Raw genomic sequence first — 25299 nt, 5'->3', positions numbered from 1 at the left:
TCAGTCCGAAAGCATGACCCCAAGCCTCCGGTTGCTGGCCATTTCAACACTGCTCTCATGCTCACATCTCTATCCTGGGATTGCTGCAGTGTTCCAGTGAACATCAACGCAAGCTCGAGGAACAGCATCTCGATTACCGATTAGGCACACTACAGCCTGCCGGACTGAACATTGAATTCAATAATTTCAGAGCATGACGGGGCCCCCCCTTTTTATTTTTAGTTATTTTTTCTTTTTTATGTGTTTATTTTATTTTAGTTTGTTTCTACTGTGCCTCCCCACTGTTTTTTTCATGTTTGTGCTTGGGGCCAAGGCTGTTCAGTTTTCTGTCAATTAACACCCTCCCGGCACTAACGCTTTGTCTTTCACCACACCATTAACATGCCGTTTGCCCTTGCTCCATGACCTTCTGGTCAGTTATTCTCTGTGACCTTGTCCTTTCAACACCTCTTTTGTTATCTCTTGCCCCACCCCCACTTTACTTGTTTAAAACCTATTACATTTCTGGCTCTGCCAACTTCTGAAGAAGGGTCACTGACCTGAAACATTAACTCTGCTTCTCTCTCCACAGATGCTGCCAGACCTGCTGAGTATTTCCAGCATTTCTTGTTTTTATTTTATGCCAAGTTCAGCCCCTGGCCTAGGTTTGACTAACTAACCTCAATAAAACTGAAGTTGTGTTCAGAGCACTTAAGGTAAGGAAAAGACTATATCAGTCATACTTCACACTATTTATCCCGGGACCCCCCTCTATTTGAGAAGCACGTCTGCGAATGGGATGGGTGTGATGTCTCCACAGTCAAATACCCAGGCTGTTAAATCACAAACGACCACTTGGGCAAGACAATCGTGTGCAAGAGTCTCCAACGGAGATGTATTTTAGGAAAGATGGGGGAGGGAAGTTGGAAAGGAAAAGAGAGGCACCTGTGGGGGCTGCCACCATACCTGAAAGTTTTTGTTCAACAGGTTTGTTTGACTCTCTGTTGCAACTTTCAATCTGGCGTTGAGAACTTTCATCAGTGATTCCGTGTTCCGCACGTACTGGAGATCCCTGTAGGTGCGAAGGTCCAGGACCTCAATAGATTGGGAGATGTTCTGAACCTGGAAAATAAGTATTGGATTTACCATATATATCCAGTTTCTCTATTGAATATATATAAAATGACAACAACTTGCATTTATATACCACTTTCAGTGTATTTAAACTCTACAGGGATGATTATTAAGTAAAATCTGGCACTGAGCCACAGAAGGAGCTATTAGGACAGGTCAAAGAGGTAGGTTTTAAGGCGTGTCTATAGGAGAAAAGAAGAGGCGGAGAGGTTTAGCAAGGACGTTCCGGAGCTTAGGGCCTTGGCAGCTGAAGGCATGAGCAAGGGAGCCTGTTTGGCCGTGTGGGTGTAATCTGCAATTTAGAAATTTGGGTGCACCCACTTTCACATATTTACATATTTGTCCATGGAAAGGCTCCAACACCTGTGGGCACTGCTGCCCATATTTTTGCCTTCACCAAGATGGCAAATTTGGCTCATAAGGAGCAGGTGTTTCCTGCCTGACATATTGCAGGCCTCTTAGCACCCAAAAGAAGAACTTGCTGTGCAGCTGAATCTCCAAGCCACAGACCCACTTCGGGAAGATTTCCACTTTAAAATTGCAGTATCGGGTCTGCTGCCAGATTTCCAGGGGAAGGAGATGACATTCCTGGCTCCATAGAATGAGGCGTCCATGACTTGCTCAGCATGCCCATGTAGGAGCTTCCATGTGCCGCACAGCAGTAGAATGGCTGGAGCTCCAGTCTTACAAATGCTACCCACCACCCCCCACCCCCACTTGATTAACACCACAAAAATCAGGCAGATTTTCTTATCTCACGGATAAGGAAAAACGCTTGATTGAGTTACCCAGTGGCGGGGGATGGTAGAGCTTGCCTATGCCAATCCAATGGCACCCCAATAAACGTACTCCCTTCAGCACAGCGATGGAGAACACTGGTTCAAAACACTGACAGAACAACCGCAGATGTAGTTCCCATCGTTTGCAGCCTCATGGCATGTCAGAGCTTTTCCCTGCAGTATTTCTGTCCATATGTGGCTCGACACTGTGAATGTCATCAGGCTATCTGATTGTGGATGGCGTCACAGTCAGACCTGAACTTGCCCTCACCCAACCTCCACTTACAGACCCAAATAGCCAATCGGCATAGGAGGTTGCTAACTTTACCTTTTCCTGGCCCAGTTGCAGTGTCCCAGTCAATGCCCCACATACCTGAAGCAATTCAGCAGAGTTATCAACCCGATATCTTATGGTCTGTATAGTTTATTAAGTCACTGAGAAGATCTATTATGTTAGAGTCTTTCAAAGAACCACCTGCCACGTGCTAGTCAGTGGTTATTTAAGGGGCAGTACCATTACAGTGGTCATCTTCCAAGATTCTATAGACTCTGGAACAGTTCCTACAGATTGGAGGGTAGTTAATGTAACCCCACTATTTAAAAAGGGAGGTAGAGAGAAAGCAGGGAATTATAGACCAGTCAGCCTGACGTCGGTAGTGGGGAAAATTCTAGAGTCCATTATCAAAGATTTTATAGCAGAGCACTTGGAGAACAGTGGTAGAATCGGACAGAGTCAGCATGGATTTACAAAAGGGAAATCATGCTTGACAAATCTACTCGAATTCTTCGAGGATGTGATTAGTAGACTTGATGAGGGGGAGCCAGTGGATGTGGTTTATTTGGACTTTCAGAAGGCTTTCGACAAAGTCCCGCATAAGAAATTAGTGTGTAAAATTAAAGCACGTGGGATTGGGGGTAGTGTATTGCGATGGATAGAAAATTGGTTGGCGGACAGGAAACAAAGAGTAGGAATAAATGGGCCTTTTTCCGAATGGCAGGCAGTGGCTAGTGGGGTACCTCAGGGATCGGTGCTAGGACCCCAGCTATTCACAATATATATTAATGATTTAGATGAGGGAAGTAAATGTAATATCTCCAAATTTGCAGATGACACAAAACTGGGTGGGAGGGTGAGTTGTGAGGAGGATGCAGAGAGGCTTCAGGGTGATTTGGACAAGTTGAGTGAGTGGGCTAATGCATGGCTGATGCAGTATAATGTGGATAAATGTGAGGTTATCCACTTTGGTAGCAAAAACAGAAAGGCAGATTATTATCTGAACGGCGATAAACTGAGAGAGGGGAATATGCAGCGAGACCTGGGTGTTCTCGTACACCAGTCGCTGAAGGTGCAATAGGCGGTAAAAAAGGCAAATGGTATGTTGGCCTTCATAGCGAGAGGATTCAAGTACAGGAGGAGGGATGTCTTGCTGCAATTATACAGGGCCTTGGTGAGGCCCCACTGGAATATTGTGTGCAGTTTTGGTCTCCTTATCTGATGAAGGATGTTCTTGCTATAGAGGGAGTGCAGCGAAGGTTTACCAGACCGATTCCTGGGATGGCAGGACTGACGTATGAGGAGAGATTGAGCCGGTTAGGATTATATTCGCTGGAGTTCAGAGAGTGAGGGGGGATCTCTTAGAAATCTATAAAATTCTAACAGGACTTGACAGGGTAGATGCAGGAAGGATGTTCCCGATGGTGGTGGAATCCAGAACCAGGGGTCATAGTCTAAGGATATGGGGTAAACCTTTCAGGACTGAGATGAGGAGAAATTTCTTCACCCAGAGAGTGGTGAGCCTGTGGAATTCGCTACCACAGAAAGCAGTTGAGGCCAAAACATTGTATGTTTTCAAGAAGGAGTTAGATATAGCTCTTGGGGTGAAAGGGGTCAAAGGGTATGGGGCAAAAGCGGGAACAGATTACTGAGTTGGATGATCAGCCATGATCATAACGAATGGTGGAGCAGGCTCAAAGGGCCGAATGACCTACTCCTGCTCCTATTTTCTACGTCTCTAAGGTTTCAGACAGGCCTAGATGTTGGAGCAGACCAATTCCAAACACTGTCGCAATGCCCATCGTGCTGCTGTCATGGAAGTTAACAACAAATTGCATTTATATAATGCCTTTAACGCAGTAAAACATCCCAAGATGCTCACGGGAACATTAGCAAGCAAAATTTGACACCGAGTCCCAGAGAGGTTTTAGGATAGATGACCAAAATCTTGGTCAAAAAGGCAGTTTTAAAAGAGCATCTTAGAGGGGGAGAGATGTAGAGAGGGGGAGGGAGGAGAGTGATGGAGGGAGGAGAGAGATGTAGAGGGGGAGGGAGGAGAGAGATGTAGAGAGGGGAGTGAGGAGAGAGATGTAGAGAGGGGAGTGAGGAGAGAGATGTAGAGAGGGGGAGGGAGGAGAGAGATGTAGAGGGGGGAGTGAGGAGAGAGATGTAGAGAGGGGAGTGAGGAGAGAGATGTAGAGAGGGGGAGGGAGATGTAGAGAGGGGGAGGGAGGAGAGTGATGTAGAGAGGGGGAGGGAGGAGAGAGATGTAGAGGGGGAGGGAGGAGAGAGATGTAGAGGGGGGAGTGAGGAGAGAGATGTAGAGAGGGGAGTGAGGAGAGAGATGTAGAGAGGGGGAGGGAGGAGAGAGATGTAGAGGGGGAGGGAGGAGAGAGATGTAGAGAGGGGGAGGGAGGAGAGAGATGTAGAGAGGGGGAGGGAGGAGAGAGATGTAGAGAGGGGGAGGGAGGAGAGAGATGTAGAGAGGGGGAGGGAGGAGAGAGATGTAGAGGTAGGGAGGAGAGAAATGCAGAGAGGGGGAGGGAGGAGAGAGACGTAGAGAGGGGGAGGAGAGAGACGTAGAGAGAGGGATGAGAGATGTAGAGAGAGGGAGAGGTGCATCATAATGACTGTAGTCACCGCTCAAGCTGTGAAACCCCAAGCTTGGGCTACTCTAGCTGGCAACACTTCCTATACATGTGGTCCTCCAGGTCACGAGGTGCCCAGGATTTTCCACATGGCACAGGGCGTGCATTCCACAGGGCTGAGGTTCCCTGCCATGCCTTTACTTTCTAGACTATTAAATAGAAACACTTACTAAATACTCACCAATCAGCTCCTTCCCTGGTTGTGACATCCCTATAGTTGTTTTGCAGATGTTACCTTTGTTGCTGGTGATTTCACTAAGACTCTCTCCCCCATTTTAACTGCTCAATCACTGCACTCAGTCTTCACCCAGATGTGCCGCTGCTGCTGGTGAGTCTCTGGGCTGCCTCTCTCTTGCCCTCTTTGACTCCTTCGTCGCTGCACTCAGTCTCCAGCCAGACCTGCCAACACTGCTGCTGCTGGTGAGTCTCAATGGTGCAGTAAAAGAAATGGGGGATGGATAAGAGGCCAGAGTTGGTGCGCACAGAGTCCTTGGAGAGGACACACAGATCTTACAGGGAAATAAAGCACCCTGAATTGAGAGTTCTACCACCCAAATTATCTAAAAGCGCCTCACTCAATGAGCTGAAGTTAAGTCACTGTTGTTATGTAATATAAATGCAGCAGCCATTTTTGCACACAGCAAGATCCCATAAAGGACAATCGGATGAATGACCAACCTTCTCATTGGTAGTGCTAAGGGGAGAATGTCCCAAGACACTGGGAGAACTCTCTACTCTTCTGCGACTAGTAACTTGGAGAGATCTTTAGCATCCACATGAACAGACAGAAGGGACCTCGGTTTAGCATCAGGTCTCTAAATGTATGTAAAGCACTTGTATTGAGCGGAGCTCCTTTATGACAGTGAGTCACAGTCAGTACTTTATTCCTGTGGAAGCCTCATAACTCACAAGCAAGATGGGTATGAATGGAGGAGGAGAGTCTTTCACTAAATTTGAGGAACAACTCCAACATCTCACTGATGAGCTGTCTACTTCATTTAGAAGGAGGCCACATGGAGGAAGCATCGGTTCATTCATTTTTTTTTAAGACTGTGGAAATGATGTTTCCTGAGTGGCTGTGATTCATGGACAGGCCATGCCAAAGAAGATCAAAGATCTTACAAGTCGATCAGTTAAATTAATATTTACCAGGGACCAGATCAGGACCTTGCCTGAAACAGATTGCACATGTTTTATGATTGGACACAATATGACAGCAGTACTCCCCATCGTCCTTTATAGAAACTGTCCAGCAGCAGACACTGGGTTAATTTAAATGCAGCTCGGACTGATAAGATGAAAGGCTCTCCTGTCTGAAACCCATAGGATGTCTGCGTGACAAACATTTGGGATCGTCACGAGAAAGCTGCTTGTAGGCGTGAATTAACAGCACAAAACTGCAGATGAAATTCCTCTAACTGGCAATTCCTCAGAGAGATGGTTACCGTGATGGATGGAAATGTCATAATGTGCATTTCTGAAATTCGGATTAAGGTACACTGCAGAAAGGGAAGCATCTATAAACACTGGCGCTAACAGTTGATGTTATTTGAAAAATATTCCATTCCCCAGTATTAATATCCCTGTCCTCAATGTGTACAAAAGAACTCACTTAAAACAAGCAGTTCATAAAATGTCTTTGCGGCCTGTACAAGGGCTGACAAAGCTGGTTAGATGTGCACACATTAAACGCACTGTCCGATCTCAAACTGGCCTCTTAGTAAAGGCCTTTTCCCAACAGTCCATCTCGAGAATCTCTTTGAAAAGGATCTTCAAGTATGCACCATGGTAGGGATTTTGTTTTAGTGATACAGCACTGAAACAGGCCCTTCGGCCCACCGAGTCTGTGCCGACCATCAACCACCCATTCATACTAATCCTGCACTAATCCCATATTCCTACCACATCCCCACCTGTCCCTATATTTCCCTACCACCTACCTATACTAGGGGCAATTTATAATGGCCAATTTACCTACCAACCTGCAAGTCTTTTGGCTTGGGGGAGGAAACCGGAGCACCCGGAGGAAACCCACACAGACACAGGGAGAACTTGCAAACTCCACACAGGCAGTACCCAGAATCGAACCCGGGTCGCTGGAGCTGTGAGACTGCGGTGCTAACCACTGCGCCACTGTGCCACTATAAACACTTCATAAGCCTTTACAATGGATTAGACTTCAGACAAAGTGTTCCTCATCATTATTAGGGAGTTCTGAATAGATGCACAGATAGATTATTCCCACCACTATCTACTTTATATTTAAAAAACTCAGTTGCTCTTTGATTGCAATGCATCACATTCACAACATATAGTGTACAGGTTAGAAGGGAGATATTCCCCTTCAGGAGCAATAAAACAGAAAATCTCCTCTCCAGTGTCGTAGCAATAGCTACAAAATAGCTTACAAAAGGTGGCTTAGAATTACATAGAATTTTACAGCACAGAAACAGGCCATTCAGCCCAATTAGTGTTTGTGCTCCATGCAAGTCTTCCCCCCCCCCCCCCCCCCGTTTACTTCATCTCACCCAATCAGTGCATCCTTCCATTCCTCCGCTCCCTTATGTGTTTACCCAGCTTCCATTTAAATTAATCTTTTCTATTCATTGCAACCACTCCGTGTGGTAGCGAGTTCCACATTCTCACCACTCTCCGGGTAACAAGTTTCTCCTGAATTCCCTATTGGATTTATTAGTGACCATCTTATATTTATGGCCACTAGTTCTGGGCTCCTCTTCAAGTGGAAACATCTCCTCTATGTTTACCCTACTGAATCCCTTCATCATTTTAAAGATCTATAACAGGTCACCCGTCAGTCTTCTCTTTTCTACAGAAAGGAGCACCAGCCTGTTCAGTCTTTCCTGATAGGTATTACCTGTCAGTTCTGGTATCTTTTCGGACATAGTTTCTTTGAGACAACCATCATTGCTATGGTAGAACCATATTCTTTTTTTCCTCAAATGTATGACAGCATGATACTTGATGCAACTTGTCTTTGAGTTCGTCTTTGAAATGTGATATAAAAAATATAAATTTATGTCACTGGACGTTAATGCAGCAAACTGTTCGAGGCAAGCAGTGATTTAGATTCACAAAGAAGCCCTTCTTATAAAGCTGAAACAATTCCAAGTGATATTAATGTTGTTTGGCTGTATGGGAGCCTAAATAATTAAAGACCTAATCAATAATTCAAGGCTTCTATAATTCAGTGAGAAGAGGGTTGGTGAGATCAAGATTGGCCTTATTTCTCTTGAGATTGAAGTTGAATCGAGTTAGAGGAAGCTAATCACTCATCAAGAGAATGAACCATTTATTATTTACAGTCAGATTAAGTAGTACCCATTTGACCCTCCCCACCCTGCAGAAAACCCTTACCCAAAACATTAAAATTGAAAGAAAAGACCATTTAGCCCATCTGGCTCACTCCATCCATAGTCCACACTCTAATATGGAAGTCCCTCTCTCATCATCCGTTGATCCCTTACATTATTTTCCTTCCTCAATTTCTCTGACAGTACCCTAAAGCAGCTCTTTCCTGAAAAGATAGCAATCCTGCTCTATTTTTTTTCTTGCAAAAATGTCAATTGATCCTAAATCAATGACCACCTCTTCAGATCTGGTACATATGTCCCACCAATTACTGGGAAAACAAATTTCTTTCTAATAAAAGAAAGACTTTATGCCTTTATATAGCACCTCTCACAATCTCAGGATGTCCCAAAGTGTTTTACAACCAATGAAGTACTTTTGAAGTGTCGTCATTGTTTTAAGAAATGCAGCAGCCAATTTACACACAGCAAGATCCCACAAGCAGCAGTGTGATAATGACCAGATAATCTGTTTTAGTGATGTTGGTTGAGGGATAAGTACTGGCCAGGACGCTGGGGAGAACTCCCCTGCTCTTCTTTAAAACAGTGCCATGGGATCTTTTACATCCACTTGAGGGGTAGGCAGGGCTTCGGTTTAATGCCTCACTCAAAATTTCTAAATTCTAACAGTGCTCAAAATTGATGAATTTTGTACTTGCATCCACTCTTTTCATGTCTGTGATTCAAGATGACACATGAACATATGAAAATGGCAGGCAAGAAAAAAAATTAATTGATATCTTTCGCCTGTCTCATACATTCATGATGCCTTACACGCCGTGATACAGACTCTTCCTGATCATTTGGAACCAAATCCTGTGGGAGAGGCAAAAATCCAGGTAAACACTCATTCCCCCAACACATCCAGATCTGCTTTCAGTAATTGATCATCCTTTGTAGTACATATCTTGGTGTCATTCACAAATTTGCAGATCATTCTCCTAACAGCCACATATAGGTATTGCATAATGATAATACAGAACATGTCCAAATGCCAAATCCTGTGAGTTTCCAAGCAGATTCAGATTAATGGATAACTTTCAGCCAATGGGCATTTAGCCAACTCTCAGTCCACCACATGAGATTGCCACTAATTTCTCAAGATTATATCTTCTAGAGAAGCTTTTTGTGGGGTACCTTATCAAAGTCTTTCTGAAAGCCCACATAGACAATGTTTTAAAGCATTCAAAAACAATTTATCAAATTAATAGGACCATGATCCTTTTTATCCCCCACAAGCTTGTAAGGGCCCTTTGCTATCCATGGTCATATAGACCATCTCTTATGATACTTCCTGTACCTTGCCTATTAATAAAATCAAGCCAATAGATCTATAGTAACTAGGAGCACCAACTCTGGTTGGACCTATTCCTGGAGGTTTCATCACATGACTGTCTTCCTCCAAACTGCCCCAACCCCACACTCTGACCATTGGTCGCTCAACATGTCCATCCTCACACGCCCCGCCTTCCCATCGCCAACTGGGAAGTGAACATACTATTCATGACCCAATTGGATGATTGTTGACTGTCAGTCAATCAGCTTGATTTTCCCACCACCAATATTTTCGTCGTTATTAAAAGGTATTCAAGAGAAAATGAAAAAGGAAAACATAATAATTTTCAATGTCTAGTGATCCTTCTCCCAGGTGTTGTGCGAAGCAGTGCCCTGGACATTAAGCTTCAATTCCTGGAGACTCCGGGACAATCCCAATAATCACCCAGTTCTGACAGTCTGAGGGAACAGTCCCGACTCTAGTGGACTACTAAAGATAAATCAGTACTGAGACGTGGGCTGGTTATATTAAACACACATTCCACTGAAAACCTTTGCGGCCAGCAGAAAGAGGCAACTTTAATTCCGTTCATTTGAGTTGAGTTCAAGCTCAGGTTCAAAGGGACGACTGTATGAATTATTGATGCTAGGTAATCCTTTTCAAACTGTGTAATGACTTTCAAATGGAAGTTGTTATAATAACTTGAATTATTCATAATTACACATTACTTAAGGGGGATAGACCTTTACAAACTGATATAAAGCATCAGGAAATAGCTAATTGTTTCTTGTTGTGAACATTCCTGCGACAATCATGGAAAAAAATGTAATAAAAGCAAAATACTACAGATGCTGGAAATCTGAAATAAAAACACAAAATGCTGGAAATACTCAGCAGGTCTGGCAGAATTTATGGAGAGAGAAGCAGGGTTAACGTTTCAGCTCAGTGACCCTTCTTCAGGAAGAAAATGTATCAGGCTGAGACTGTTCTGGGCCACAACAGCTGCACTTATATAGCACGTTTAACATGGCAAAGCATTCCAAGGATGCTTCACAGGGTCATTTGTCACACAAAATTTGACACCCAGTCACTTAAGGTCAAAGAGTTAGGACTTGAGCAGCGTCTTGAGGAGGGAGGTAGAGAGGCAGAGCGGTTTCTGGAGGGAATTCCAGAGTTTTGGCCCAAAGCAACTGAAGGCATGGTCACCAATGGTAGAGCAAAGAAATTTGAGGATGCATAAGAGACTGGAGTTGGAGGAGCATAAAGATCTCGGAGGGTTGTAGGGCTGGAGGAGAGGTGCTGTGCAGCCATGGAGGGATTTCAAATCAGGAAGAGAATTTTAAAAGTATCTAATGTCAAACTAATGATCTCCTGTTTCCTTTAGAAAAATGCACCAAGGCCCTTGAGTAAATTAGTTGTCCTTTTTGGACATGTTTTTCTTCAGTCATATGTTATTTAAGTTTTGATTCTTCTCCATCTCAGGTCCATTTTGCAAGAAGTGAGAAAAGTAACGCAATTTTAATTTTTGTTTTACAATCAAGCTTATGGTTGAACTTATGCAATGCGATGATAAATTGCAAATGAAAATACTGCTAACACTAAACTGTGGTCCTGTCTTAAGTAGATGTAAATGATCCCACAGCACTATTTGAAAGGAGTGCAGGGAGTTCTCCCTGGTGTCCTGGCCAATTTTTATCCCTCAATCAACATCACTAATATACAGATTATCTGGTCATTATCACGTTGCTGTTTGTGGGAGCTTACTGTGTGCAAATTGGCTACTGTATTTCGCTACATTACAACACTTCAAAAGTACTTTCTTGGTTGTAAAGTGCTTTGGGACACCCTGAGGTCATGAGAGGCACTACAGAAATGCAGCTCTTTCTTTGTTTTGTAATTTGAAGACAATTTTAATATGTTCACTTTAAGTGGATTTAGCACCTTTTCAAAATGGCAGATGGAAGAATATGATTTGAATGCTCTAAGATGTTTCTGGCTAATATCAGACGTTGCAATTTGAACCCTATAGTGTAGTAGACATTGGGGCCAGTTTCACCATTCTCCTAGCTAATTCTCCAGGATTAGCCTGGAGGCTCCAGGAATTGAAGATTAATCTCCAGGGCAGTGCTGCGGACAACACCTCGGAGAAAAACCATAGAGGAATTAAAAGTATTATGTGTTTTATTTTCTTAAAACACACTTCCGTTTATTATTTGTAAAACTGTTGGAGATGAGGGAAAAGGCTAATGGTCAAGAATCATCTGAGTTTGTGCGCTCATCAATTGGCCATGGAGTGCAGAGCGCCTGGAGGATGGACCAATGGTGGGAGGGCGGGGTGGTTCAAGGCAGAAGATCATGTGAAGAAACTTCCAGGAATGCAACCAACCGGAGTTGGAAACCCGATATTCTCCACACCCTTTGCTCCAAGCCTTGCCTAATCAATCATTCAGAAGGGTTCAGAGGTGGAGACCAGACAACTGCCTAACAAAAGGAGGATGGAAAAGAGACGAGTGCAAGTTTCCACTGAAGCTGCATATGTGCTGGTGGCTGACTTGGGGGTGGAGAGGGATGGGTGAATGCCTCGAGCAGGACACCAGGTTGTCCCTCTAGACCCTGGACTTAGAGAAGATCAACTATAGGGGAAGGATGAGCAAAACGGCAGCCCACAAGCGAGCCTCAAGCCCCAGACACCCATCCCGAGAAACCTATGCAAATGAATCTTGTTCACACTTTGGTTGGTTTGCTGGCTTATCCTGTTTGAACATTGAGAGCTTGGAGATTTGGGTAAGGCTGTTCTTAGCACAATAAATCAGAATGCTACAATCTGTTAGGATCAGCAAATTGCAATGTGTGTGTATTAGTGGAAACGTGGACTTAAATTTTACATGTGACGCCCGAAGCATTAGAATACAAACCCGTGCAGCCCACAAAGACTGAAAGCTTGGACATCCCCCTTCCCAAGGAAACCTAACAATACAGGGATAGAAATGAAAAATAGCAAGGTTATGCTAAACTTTTATCGAGCCTTCGTTAGACCACACTTGCAGTACTGCGAACATATCTGGTCACCATATTATAAAAATATAGAGGCACTGGAGCGGGTGCAAAAAAGATTTACCAGGATGGTACCAGAACCTATCAGGAAAGAGTGAACAGAGTCTCGAGAAAAGAAGGCTGAGGGGGTGACTCAATAAAAGATCTTCTAAATCATGAAAGGTTTTGACAGAGTAGACATGAAAGAGTTTTCACTTGTAGGGTAGAGCAAAACTAAAGGTCATCAATAGAAAATAGTCATCAAGAAATCAAATAGGGAATTCAGGAGAAACTTCTTTCCCGGAGTGTGGTGAGAATGTGGAACTCACTGCCATAGGTGGAGGTGAATAGTGTAGATGCATTTAAGTGAAATCTAGGAAAGTGAATGAGTGAGGGAGAAGGGAATAGAGGGTTATCCTGATGGAGTTAGATGAGGAAGGATTAGAGGAGGCTTGAGTACAGCATAAACACCAGCATGGACCGGTTGGGCTGAATGGCCTGTTTCTGTGGTGTACATTCTCTGTAATTCTATGTAAGAGGAAAAAAATAATTGGCACTTCTCTGCAAATGTAAATAAAACACTCAGACAGCTAGCTGCACAGAGGGAGTTCTCTTTTTCACAAAATGTCCCAGTCATTTGCTAACATGCACAGAAATAGAGGAGAATGCAACACACTCTCCTTGAATTTCCATTGACATCCCACAGAAGGTGTAATGTCATTTCTCGGGGAAAGCTATCAATCAAGTATTTTCAATCCGATCCTTTTTCAGGTTAAATAGCAAGTATAAACAGTGGAAAGCATGAGAAATTCTAAACTCCCTGGGAAACCTCCTGAGGTAAGACAAGGAACGTTAGCTTTTCTTTCCTGCTACTGATTTTTAGTCACGATGAATTGATGCCCTTCATTCCCTTCTATGTGATCCAGAAACAATAAAATCTCTCATCTGTACAGTACATTTAACATAGCAAAATATCCCAAAGTAGGAATGAGTAGACATGAAAGAATTGGGCGTTGGAAAGGATGAAGTGGAGGAAACTCTGGGCTGTTGTCTCCAGGGGCAGAGCGTGATGGCGAGGGTGATAAACATAACAAGTGAAATCAGGAAGTGCTCTAAAATGTCCTTGTCCATGATGGAGACATTGGAGATGGCAAGACACTATGAAACAGCAGGTCTAGTGGGTGTGCGTGTGGGTATGCATGGGAATGTTCATGTGCAGAGTTAGGGTGAGTGAGGACAGAATGGCAGAGATCTTGTGGGAGGGGAGGTTAGGGGAATTAGGAAGGAGATTTTGGTTGGGAAGTCATGAGAGCCTGAGGAACTTGAAAGAGAAGTGGGAAGTGTATTGACGGTTCAGATGCTTGAATGGAGACACGAAGCTGAAGGGGTAAAGGAACTGGTGACGACAGCCACATTAGCCAGTTAGGTGGGGAATTGGAGGCACTATCAGATCCAGGATATTGAACTCACTGATGATGATATCATGGATGGGGATTTACCCACTTACAGAAAGTGGACTTTTTGGTGGGCGATGCACTGTGCACTGTAATATAGAAAGTAATATAGAATCCATTGAAATACCCAATTTAAAGAGTTGCTGAAGTGGATTAAGGAACTGGGAGAAGAGTAGAGAAGCTTACCCCCATGGAGCAGATTATGTGGACAATGCCATGGAAGAGAACAAGGCCGTTTGACATAGCTCCTTCAGGAGCAACCAGCATTGCTATGGTGGGACTATACAGGAGGGACTCAAGCCTGGGGAGTGGCAGGACAGGAGATTGGCAGAGGTGTAACTTTGAAGGAAATAGAGTAGAGTGTGGCACACTGCAATAACGTGACGGGAGTGAATGGCTGGAACTGGGAGGAGCAGGGGGTAGAGTTCCCACACCATAACTTAGCTGGAGTTGTGTGTTCAGAGGAGCAGTTACTGATGCCGTGCTGTTAGGTTCCTCTAAGCACAGCCAGAAAGAGGAATAGAGCAGCATGGGGAACAATGAATTAAAATAGTGCAAGATTATGTGCTCAAGTCCCTGGAGTGAGGACTTCAAAGCAAGCCAGGGCAGTCGAGCAAGGGTTGAAACTAACACAGATGTGAGGAAGAATTTTTTTTTCAGGCAAAGAGCGATCAGCACTCGAAACAGTTTTCTGGATAGGTTAATGGAGAGGAAATCTTAGATTCATTCAAGCAGTTAGAGGCTGAGGAACTTCTTTTTACCTGAATGGATGAGTTAAGATGGCTTTTACGTGCATTTATCTTGCAATCTTGAATTTATGATATGATAACATCGGTGTGAATGGCTGAGTTTCAGGTGACAGTGGTGGAACTGTGAGTGATGTTTCTGGTTATGGAGTGGTTGTATAGTAGCTAGGCAGTGAGGAAGAGCATGTGTTGGAATGATTAATTCAGCGGTTGCACTGACATTAAATACATGCAAAGAGAGACACGCTTTGAGCCTTTAGCAATGTGACAAGACCTTTAAGTGATGAATTTGTTGAGTATAATGATGAGTGACAGTCATGATTTGCCGCCAATTCAACAGGGAGGGGAGCGATGCGTGCTGCAGCAAACAAATGTAACGGCAGATATTTTCAAAAAGAGCGGATGCCGAACAACCCACAATTTATGAGTTGGCGTTGAAGATGATGTTGTGTGCCATGGACAGTCATGTTGTGTCTTGGCTTATGACTATCAACAGTAAAGTACGGCTTGTCATTTCACTTTATCAACAATTCTCATTCTACTGTACTTATTTTTTTTTAATTGAGTTGGAACGCACTGCCTGAAAGGGCAGTGGAAGTAGATTCAATAGTAACTTTCAAAAGAGAATTGGAGATATATTTAGAAAGGAAAAGTTTGCAGGACTATGGGAGAAGAGTGGATGGAGTGGGATAGCTCTTGTAATGAGCCAGCATAAGCACGATGGGCCAGACGGCCTCCTTCTGTGCTGTTTGATTCTATATCATTTAACTACCAGGATGATAGAAGGCAAGTTAAATGGTCTTTTATTGTCTCACAATTCCTATGTTCATAACTGGCCATTCATTTTGCACTTGGACGGTGAACGTTGTCGGGAGTGCATTAACCAACTGAACCTCTCAAACAGACAGCAAGCATGTGCAGGGGTCCAAATCATCATGGTAAAGGGAACTGAACTACATACTGCCGAGATTGGCCGAGAATTTCCTCAGGGTTGCTCCCACGCCATAACGTTGGAGGAGTTTTGTGTGCTCAGAGAAGCAGTTACTGATGCTGAGCTGATATTAATTCAGCTCCCGCCGTTGCTGTTAGGTTCCTCTAAGCACAGCCTGCTCCTCCACAAAGCAATCAATGCCGACGTTGGAAATATTCCAAAGAATCAGCGAAAGCAAAAGTAATAAAGTTTATAATTATCTTGTAACATTAAAAAATAATATTAACAGACAAACTCTCAGAGGGTCATATTTATAATGAGATTCATTACGCAGTGTCCGATGAAGCTTCGCATATTGTAGATTAAGGTAATGTTGGAGTGGGTTGATTACCGTCTTCAATTCCTGTAATCATTTTCAATAAATCAGAATATGAGCCTGAGACAGCTCCAAGGTGAACACACGCTTTTACTTGTTGGGTAGAAGTAAGATAGTTTCAACAGGACAATCAAAGAGGACGGACGTTTTGTTGCTGGTGGATCAAAAAGTCACTCAGGATCCCTTCTTCTGATCGCTATCCAATGATCATGTACAAGAACACCCAAGGTTGAGAAATTTCAGTTAGGTCGAGAGTCTAGAGAACTTGGGAATGTTCTCCTCACAGCGGAGAAGCAGAAGGGGAGATTTAATAGAGGTGTTCAGAATTACAAAGGGTCTTGATGGAGCAGATAGGAAGAAAGTGGCTGGAATTTAACGGCAAGGTGATGACCCCATCCACTGGCTGGGAAAAATGCTATGTTGCTTGGCTGAGGCCCTTAAATGGCTTTGGTCGGGTCCTTCTGCTTCTCTGAGGGAGGATGTCGCGCCAAGAGCGCTCAGCCAATCGGAAGGCTGGCAGCTCTTCAGTCCCATCAGCGCCGTTGGGAGAGGTGGCCACTGCTGGGACTGCACCTACTCCCAGTGGGTGGGTGGGGTGGGGGTGGAATTTCCAGCCACATTTTCCAGAAGCAGGAGGGTTGCTAACCAATTTAAAAAACTGGCAAAAATCCAAGGAGACAAGGAGAATGGAAACTTTCAAAAGGGAATTGGATATATACTTAAAAAGGAAACAAAAAATTCAGGGTGATGGAGAAAATACAGGGATGTGACACTAATTGGATAGCTCTTTCATGCAGCCAGCACAGACACGATGGGCCGAATGGCCTCCTTCTGTGCTGTATCATTCCACACCACCATTAGCAATGATGCCTGCACAAAAGCTTTGTATTTATCTAGCACCTTCCACATCTTCAGGATGTCCCGAAGTACCAATGACACAGCCATGACTTACTTTTGGAAGTTGTGTAGGCAAACGTGGAGGCCATTTTCCATACAATAAGATCCCACAAAGCGCAATGAGATAAATGACCCACTTAATCTACTTTTGAAATGAAGAAATCTACACAAAATGATAGCTGTTCCTTCATCGAAAACGTCAGTTCCTTCAATGTTTTGCAGATACCATTCCAAAAGTAATAATAAGGGTTGTTTGGTTGATAAGCAGATTGAATGAGATGATGTAGAGTGGGAGGAGGCTCATGTGGAGCAAAAACACTAGCATGGACCAGCTGGGCCGAATGACCTGTTTCGGTGTAAATTCTGTGTAATTTTATACGACGTAGATCCCAGTTCACTATGTAACATAGAGACAGCAATCACCTGCAAATCTCAGTCTGTCTTTGACATGTTAATGCTCCACTTTGAAAAAGCGTGCCTCAAAAAGCTTTGGCAAGCAGTTATAAAACATGCATTAAAACTTCTGAATGTTGGGGAGCTTTGAAATGTCATGCATGAATCCTTCAGCTGGCTGCAAGACACCAAGGCATCTTGATCTCGACTCTTGGTCACGAGTTAGGATAATCTAAGACACACTGTTCTTGAGGATTCACAGTAAACCTCCTGGCTTTAGGTGGGTAACTTTAATGCTGCAGCTTTCTCATTATTGTGCCTCTCACTGAATCACTTTTCTTGTTGTACTATATTTTATAGGATACTATGAATGGAGCCCAGAGAGATTAGGACTTTAAGGTTTTTCCTTTCCCCCTTTTTGGTGAATTATTTGCTTCCCTTGCCATTTTCAAAAGCCTGATTTCTAGTTTCCTTATCATCTATCAAACATTACTAAGCTGGTGTTTGTGAGCTTCATTAATTATGTACCGTCATAACACATAGCTCTGAGTTCACACTGTACTACAAAATTGGAAATAGCAGCTGCAGCAGTCTCTCAACCATGCAGAATCTCTAAAGGTGCAAGACACACAGCAGACTGATGGGACCTCTTGTTCCCTTTCACCCAACGCAGATCCATTCAGATTGAGCCTGCCTATAGCAAGATGACTGACTTGGGATTCAATGCCGTTACCTCTCCAGTTTGTGCTCCCCTGTATAAATTGAGCAAATGGTGGGGTTGTGGCTCGGGGAGAAGGAAGGGCACTGTTAGGAGGTGGGACCATTCCAAAATCCATGTGAAAGGGGCTTATTAAACTCAAATTATTGAATTGGCCCTGTAGCTTTATCTTTTTGCATTGGGAAAAGTTTAGTTTGCTGTTCCTAACAGTGTCCTGAATAAGATCAGGAGCGCACTGTATGAAGGAATCAAGGGCTCAAACTGACATCCCATCACTGTATGACGGAACCTCAAGCACAGATCTGTGTCCCATCACATTGAGAAAAATCACAGGCTCAGACTAACATTCCGTCAAGGAAAGAAAGGACTTGCATTTAGATAGCACCTTTCGAACCTCAAGGCCCAAAGTGCTTTTGATAAGGTCCCGCATGGGAGATTGGTTAGGAAGGTAAGAGCCCTTGGGATCCAGGGCAATTTGGCAAATTCGATCCAAAATTAGCTTAGTGGTAGGAGGCAGAGGGTGATGATCAAGGGTTGTTTTTGCGAGTGGAAGCCAGTGCTGGGACCCTTGCTGTTTGTAGTGTACATTAATGATTTAGACGTGAATATAGGAGGTATGATCAGTAAGTTCGCAGATGACACGAAAATTGGTGGTGTCGTAAATAGTGAGGAGGAAAGCCTTAGATTACAGGATGATATAGATGGGCTGGTGAGATGGGCGGAGCAGTGGCAAATGGAATTTAATCCTGAGAAGTGTGAGGTGATGCATTTTGGGAGGACTAACAAGGCAAGGGAATATACAATGGATGGTAGGACCCTAGGAAGTACAGAGGGTCAGAGGGACCTTGGTATACTTGTCCATAGATCACTGAAGGCAACAGCACAGGTAGATCAGGTGGTTAAGAACGCATATGAGATTTATTAGCCTTTATTAGCTGAGGCACAGAATATAAGAGCAGGGAGGTTATGATGGAGCTGTATAAAATGCTAGTTAGGCCACAGCTGAAGTACTGTGTACAGTTCTGGGCACCACACTATAGGAAGGATGTGATTGAACTGGAGAGGGTGCAGAGGAGATTCACTAGGATGTTGCCTGGGCTGGAGCATTTCAGTTATGAAGGGAGACTGGATAGGCTAGGGTTGTTTTCCTTAGAGCAGAGAAGGCTGAGGGGGGATCTGATTGAGGTATACAAAATTATGAGGGGCACAGATAGGGTAGATAGGAAGAAACCTTTTCACTTAGCGGAGGTGTCAATAACCAGGGGGCATGTATTTAAGGTAAGGGGCAGGAATTTTAGAGGGGACTAAAGGAAAAATCCTTTCACCCAGAAGGTGGTTGGAATCTGGAACACACTGCCTGAAAGGGCAGTAGAGGCAGGAACCCTCACAACATTTAAGAAGTATTTAGATGAGCACTTGAAATGCCATAACCTACAAGGCTACGGGCCAAGTGCTGGAAAATGGGATTAGAATAGAAAGGCTTGATGGCCGGCACGGATGCGATGGGCTGAAGGGCCTGTTTCTGTGCTGTGTAACTCTATGACTCTATGCTTTTCTGCCAATGAGGTATTTTGGAAGTGGCCATAGACACAAACATGAACCACCAGAACTACTAGGGTATCTTGGAAACTATAGTGTATCTCAGAAGACCTAAAGCAGCGCAGTACACCTTTAAGAAAATGGGGTAATGGATCAAGAGGTGACAGATGAAGATATATAGTGGAAGCTCTGGGAAACATTACTTTGCTGTGTCCTGAAATATATCCTCAATTTGGAAAGTTTGCTATTTGTCAGCTCCACAGCCTTGTAATCTACTTCTGAACATATATATATATGCCTTCCTAATCAGTCAAGCTGTCAATAACCCAAAGTCCTGCAGGGACAGTTAATCTCGCCAGCCGAAGCATCACTCAAACCACATTCTGTCTGATTTGCATTTTGTCATGTCACCAGTCTGCAGCCCGATGAGAACCTGTGCAAACGGACAGGAACTGGGTCCTATCAATCATCAGAAATGGCCAGTTAATGAAATCCTAGCTCTTTCCAAATAGTGCCCTTGAGCTGCAGCTTTCACCTCAATTATACTGATGCTGAACATACACCACCACTGACCACACATCCTCCTATCGGCATTAGTCAGTTTCATTTAGGCGTAGTTTTTCTGTTCTTTTCAATGGCTTTGCCCTCCAATGTTCTCTTCCTCCCCTACCCACCTAGATAGCACTGACTTTTGCTGGGGTAGAGTTCCATTGACAATGGCTTCCCATTGGTACTTTGGTCAAGTGTTCTAACTTCCTCCATGACCCCAGAAAGTGACGAGTATATTCAGCAAATCCTGCACAAAACCAGAAAGGCCGTCAGGTCTGAAGGGATGCAAGATAAGCAAGGGGGTGAAAGGTTATCGGTGGTAGGTGGTAATGTGGAGAAATCAGTTCATGCAAAAACTTATTGAATGGCGGAGCAGGCTCGAGGGGCAGAGTGGCCTACTCCTGCTCCTAATTCGTATGTACGTATGTTTGTATGTACATACCCCTGGTCATTCAGTCCATGCAGAGGTTTACGCTAACTATATCCTGAGGTGTTGCTAATCTATTTGGTCATAGGGTGTCAGCTTAGATTTTGTGCTCAAGTCCCCCACTCCAGAGATCTGAGCACAAGGTCTATACTGACACTCCCAGTGCAGCACTGAGGGAGTGCAGCACTGTCAGTGGTGCCGTCTTTCGGATGAGGCATTAAACCGAGGCTCCGTTCTGCCCTCTCGGAAAAGATCCATGTTCTGAGCAAGAACAGGGGAGTTCTGGCCAACATTTATCCCTCAGTCAACATCACTGAAACAGCTTATCTAGTTGTTATCACACTGACGTTTGTGGGAGCTTGCCGTGCTCAAATTGTCTGCCGTTTTTCTTACGTTAGTGATTACACTTTCAAAGTACTTCACTGGGTGTAAAGAGCTGTGGGATGTCCAGAGATTGTGAAAGGCGCTATTTAAATGCATAAATTTCTTTTATCTTCTTTCTTAGGAAGCATCATAGCCAAATCAAGGCTCATCCAGGCGCACGACCGCTGGACGGTTATCAGGAGCAGGAAACCTGGATGAATTGTTTCTCCCTTCTTGGCTAGGAAATGCTGAGACCAATTGTGACATTCCTCTTCGTGCACTGGCTGAGATTAATTAATTCAGCAGAGAAATAAAAAGCCTGGGACCTTCTGGTATGTAGAGCTCACTTGCACGCTGAGGACTTGTGGTCTGGCTGCTCGTCACATGGTGCAAATAATGCTCCGCTCACATATAACTGCAAATTGTGATCAGAGAGCTCAGGTGTCCCCCCCCGCCCCACCTCGCCGCCCCCCCCCCCCCCGTCGCGTCGGTAACCTGCCGGCCAACAGGAAAATACCACTCAGCCTCCTTTAACTGTGCTTAACAAGGCTCTTAATGAGCCTCATTGGCTACCTGCCTTGTGGCAGCGGGTAGCCGTGCCAACCCTGAACCCACCTTGGTCAAAATGACCGGCCCCCAGGAACAGGGTCGGGAAATCGGCACTTTGGTCGGTGCCAGCATTCCCCAGTCCCCATTCCCCACAATTCCTGAGCTCAGTGAGGCCCGAAAATCCTGCCCTAGAAGTCTGAATTGCATATCCAGCCCCAGTACTCACCAGCTCCGCCAGCAAGTGTTGACATTTAAAAATGGATAGAATTAGAGCATACGATCCCTAAAACACCAGTGAAAATCCAGAGATCCCACATAATAAAAGCGGAGTTTGACTTATTCACTCACCATAACCCAATGTGCTAAATTATAGACAATGGTGGAGAATAGTCCCCAAAATTCTGAATTTTAAAAACAACACAGACTCCCATGTGATAATGACACAATTTAAATTACTCAGTGACCATAAACCAATTATACAGCTCAAGATAGGTACCTGCACAAAACACAAACTCCAACAAGAACACCAATACCTGCTCCTGTACCAACATCAGCTCTAGGTCCAGGCCAGGAATACCCCCTCACCACCAACACCCACTCTGGCACCAGTACCCACTGCCACTAACACCCGCCCAAGCACCAACATCAATACCCAATCCATATCCGGTCACTGAAACAGATTACTTTTTTTTTAAATTCATTCATGGGATGTGGGTGTCACTGGCCAGGCCAGCATTTATTGCCCATCCCTAATTGCCCTTGAGAAGGTAGTGGTGAGCTGCCTTCTTGAACCGCTGCAGTCCATGTGAGGTAGGTACACCCACAGTGCTGTTAGGGAGGGAGTTCCAGGTGGTGGTGGAACTTGCAGGTGGTGGTGTTCCCATGTATTTGCTGCCCTTGTCCTTCTAGTTGGTAGAGGTCGCGGGTTTGGAAGGTGCTAAGGAGCCTTGGTGCATTGCATCTTGTACATGGTACACACTGCTGCCACTGTGCGTCGGTGGTGGAGGGAGTGAATGTTTGTAGATGGGGTGCCAATCAAGCGGGCTGCTTTGTCCTGGATGGTGTCCAGCTTCTTGAATGTTGTTGGAGCTGCACCCATCCAGGCAAGTGGAGAGTATTCCATCACACTCCTGACTTGTGCCTTGTAGATGGTGGACAGGCTTTGGGGAGTCAGGAGGTGAGTTACTCGCTGCAGGATTCCTCGCCTCTGACCTGCTCTTGTAGCCATGGTATTTATATGGCTACTCCAGTTCAGTTTCGGGTCAAGGATAGCCCCTAGGATGTTGATATTGGGGGATTCAGTGATGGTAATGCCATTGAATGACAAGGGGGAGATGCTTAGATTCTCTCTTGTTGGAGATGGTCATTGCCTGGCACTTGTGTGGCGTGAATGTTACTTGCCACTTATCAGCCCAAGCCTGGATATTGTCCAGGTCTTGCTGCATTTCTACACGGACTGCTTCAGTATCTGAGGAGTCACGAATGGTGCTGAACATTGTGCAATCATTGTTGTTAGTGGGATCAGTTGGCAAGAGGCAGACAGGTGTCAGTCATGTTCCTGTAGTAATGTGGACATTTGCTTGTGCCCTGAAAATTATATGCCTTTCTACTGACCCCACAAACTCCAGTAGGCTCAGCGCTGAAGGGAACTGGCAGGGTTAATCCCAGTGTAGCTGGAGATATATCAGCCTGAGAATTTTCAGGGCTATAGATTCAAAGCAATCCTTTTAGTGTTGAACAGCTGCTGTGTCTACCCAGGGCCAATGAAGATTAGAGTAAAGCTGCCAGAATTAATCACACCTGCGATCGTGAACACGCATTCAAATACAGAAAGGTGGTTGTCATTTATATTCCGAGCTCTATCAACAGAGTGACAATTAACAAGATTCTGGATCAATAACCTTATTGACAAATGCACCACAAGCCAATGACAATCTCCTGCAGCAGGGTTGTGAGATCTTATGTCTGGAACTCAGCATATATTAAGAATATTAACCACAACCAGAAGGGTGACATTGTGCTCGTCATTTGCGAGCACACCATATTCTGATCTAGATATTGTCAGATACTCTTTCATTCTTCGGTTAAAGTATGGGCATTGAGGGTTCTAATATACATTATACAAGAACAGACCAATTAACCAAAAGGACTGCTACATTCTGGATTCGATTCGATGTTATAAGATGGAGCGGGATATCACCATGTTACCGGAATTTCATTTTGCTCTTTTTTCTGTCTGTTTCTTTATGCTCCCAATTGTAATTTGTCATTATGTCGGTTTCACAAAGGGGTGTGTGTTTGTGTGCATCTGCATGTTGGTTTCCACAGGACTGTATGTTGCCCTCCGTTGGGTTAAAAACAGGGTTCTTTTTTCTTTCTTAGATTTGTCTGTATCTGTAAAGGACATGGGTGTTGCAGTGGGATAGCCCACCCTCCAATCACTGCAGGAAGTGGGAAATATTTTCTGAGAGTATACAGCCTGTTTCACTATTTGAGGGGCTGCTCCACAACTTCTGGTTTCACTTCAGTGCTCAAGCTCCTGGTCTTTGGCTGCCCACTGTGGAGAGGGATGGTGGGCGAGGAGGAGGATCTCCTCATGGGTCTGCTCCTGGGCTTGGCCAAGGTGGCCATCCATGGGTCCAGGTTGGACCTTGTGAGTAATTCATGTTACATTCAATCTTTGGTAATGAAAGACTAGAGGAAGCTTTGGTATAAAGTATCTATGTTTTATAGCAAAGAAGTTATAGTGCAAGAAGTAAGAGTTAAAATACAAAGGTTATACTTCTAGCATAGTACAAGGTTTTGAGATGATCGATCTCAAATGGCCTATAGTAACACTTGAGTGATCCAGTCTTGCTCTGACAATGTTCCAATATTCTATGCTTTACGTCTCCCTAACATAATGGGTGGTGCAGTGGTTAGCACCGCAGCCTCACAGCTCCAGTGACCCAGGTTCAGTTCTGGGTACTGCCTGTGCGGAGTTTGCAAGTTCTCCCTGTGTCTGCGTGGGTTTCTGCCGGGTGCTCCGGTTTCTTCCCACAGCCAAAGACTTGCAGGTTGATAGGTAAATTGGCCATTGTAAATTGCCCCTAGTGTAGGTAGGCGGTAGGAGAATGGTGGGGATGTGGTAGAGAATATGGGGTTAATGTAGGATTAGTATAAATGGGTGGTTGTTGGTTGGCACAGACTCGGTGGGCCAAAGGACCTGTTTCAGTGCTGTATCTCTAAATAATAATAAATAATAAATCACTTGTATTATGGGAACTGGAGCCTGCTTTCCATGCCTGTACTTCAATAAATTGTTTCCCCAAGCTGAGCAGCATCCTAACCACTCCCTAAATAGACAGAAAGTCAACCAACAGGACCCATGTTATGATCCCATAAACAGAAGATAACCACAATCGGTGACATGTCTTGTGACGTAGGTGTACAAGGCCAGCCACACAAACTGCTGACAATTACAACATTGAATGTCGAAGGCCTTTTGTTTTACTGAAAAACCTGCAAAACTGTATTTGTCTCACTATTGCTGCTGGTAGTCTGGTTGTCTACTTCTCTTCCGCATCCGTGAACATGCCTGAATGGCCTTGGAGACAAAGCATGTGTTGTCCGCTGGAGACCTTTGTGGGCACCACAGGGATTGGAGTGTGTAGTGAATGTCCCGAACCATATTATTTAGTTTGAGAAGTTTCTTTTACAGAATTATAGAATGATACAGTACAGAAGGAGGCCATTCGGCCCAACATACCTATACCGGCTCTTTGAAAGAGCCATCCAATTCCTCCCACTAACCCCTGCTCTTTCCCCATATCCCTAGAATTTTTTCCCCCAAGAATTTATCCTATTCCCTTTTGAAAGTTATAGTT

The 25299-nt window shown here is 44.3% G+C and overlaps 1 protein-coding gene across 1 annotated transcript in view; it reads right to left on the bottom strand.

Moving 5' to 3' along the window:
- Positions 1-25299, bottom strand: part of olfm2a (olfactomedin 2a) — an 88551-nt gene that overhangs the window by 16714 nt on the left and 46538 nt on the right. The window contains exon 3 of the mRNA XM_068020822.1: positions 946-1101. Within this exon, the coding sequence (XP_067876923.1) occupies positions 946-1101 (156 nt within the window). The remainder of the gene's footprint in view (positions 1-945; positions 1102-25299) is intronic.

The sequence above is a fragment of the Heterodontus francisci genome, chromosome 43, assembly GCF_036365525.1.
Source record: "Heterodontus francisci isolate sHetFra1 chromosome 43, sHetFra1.hap1, whole genome shotgun sequence".
Classification (NCBI taxonomy): domain Eukaryota; kingdom Metazoa; phylum Chordata; class Chondrichthyes; order Heterodontiformes; family Heterodontidae; genus Heterodontus; species Heterodontus francisci.
This window is presented reverse-complemented; position numbering and strand designations above follow the sequence as displayed.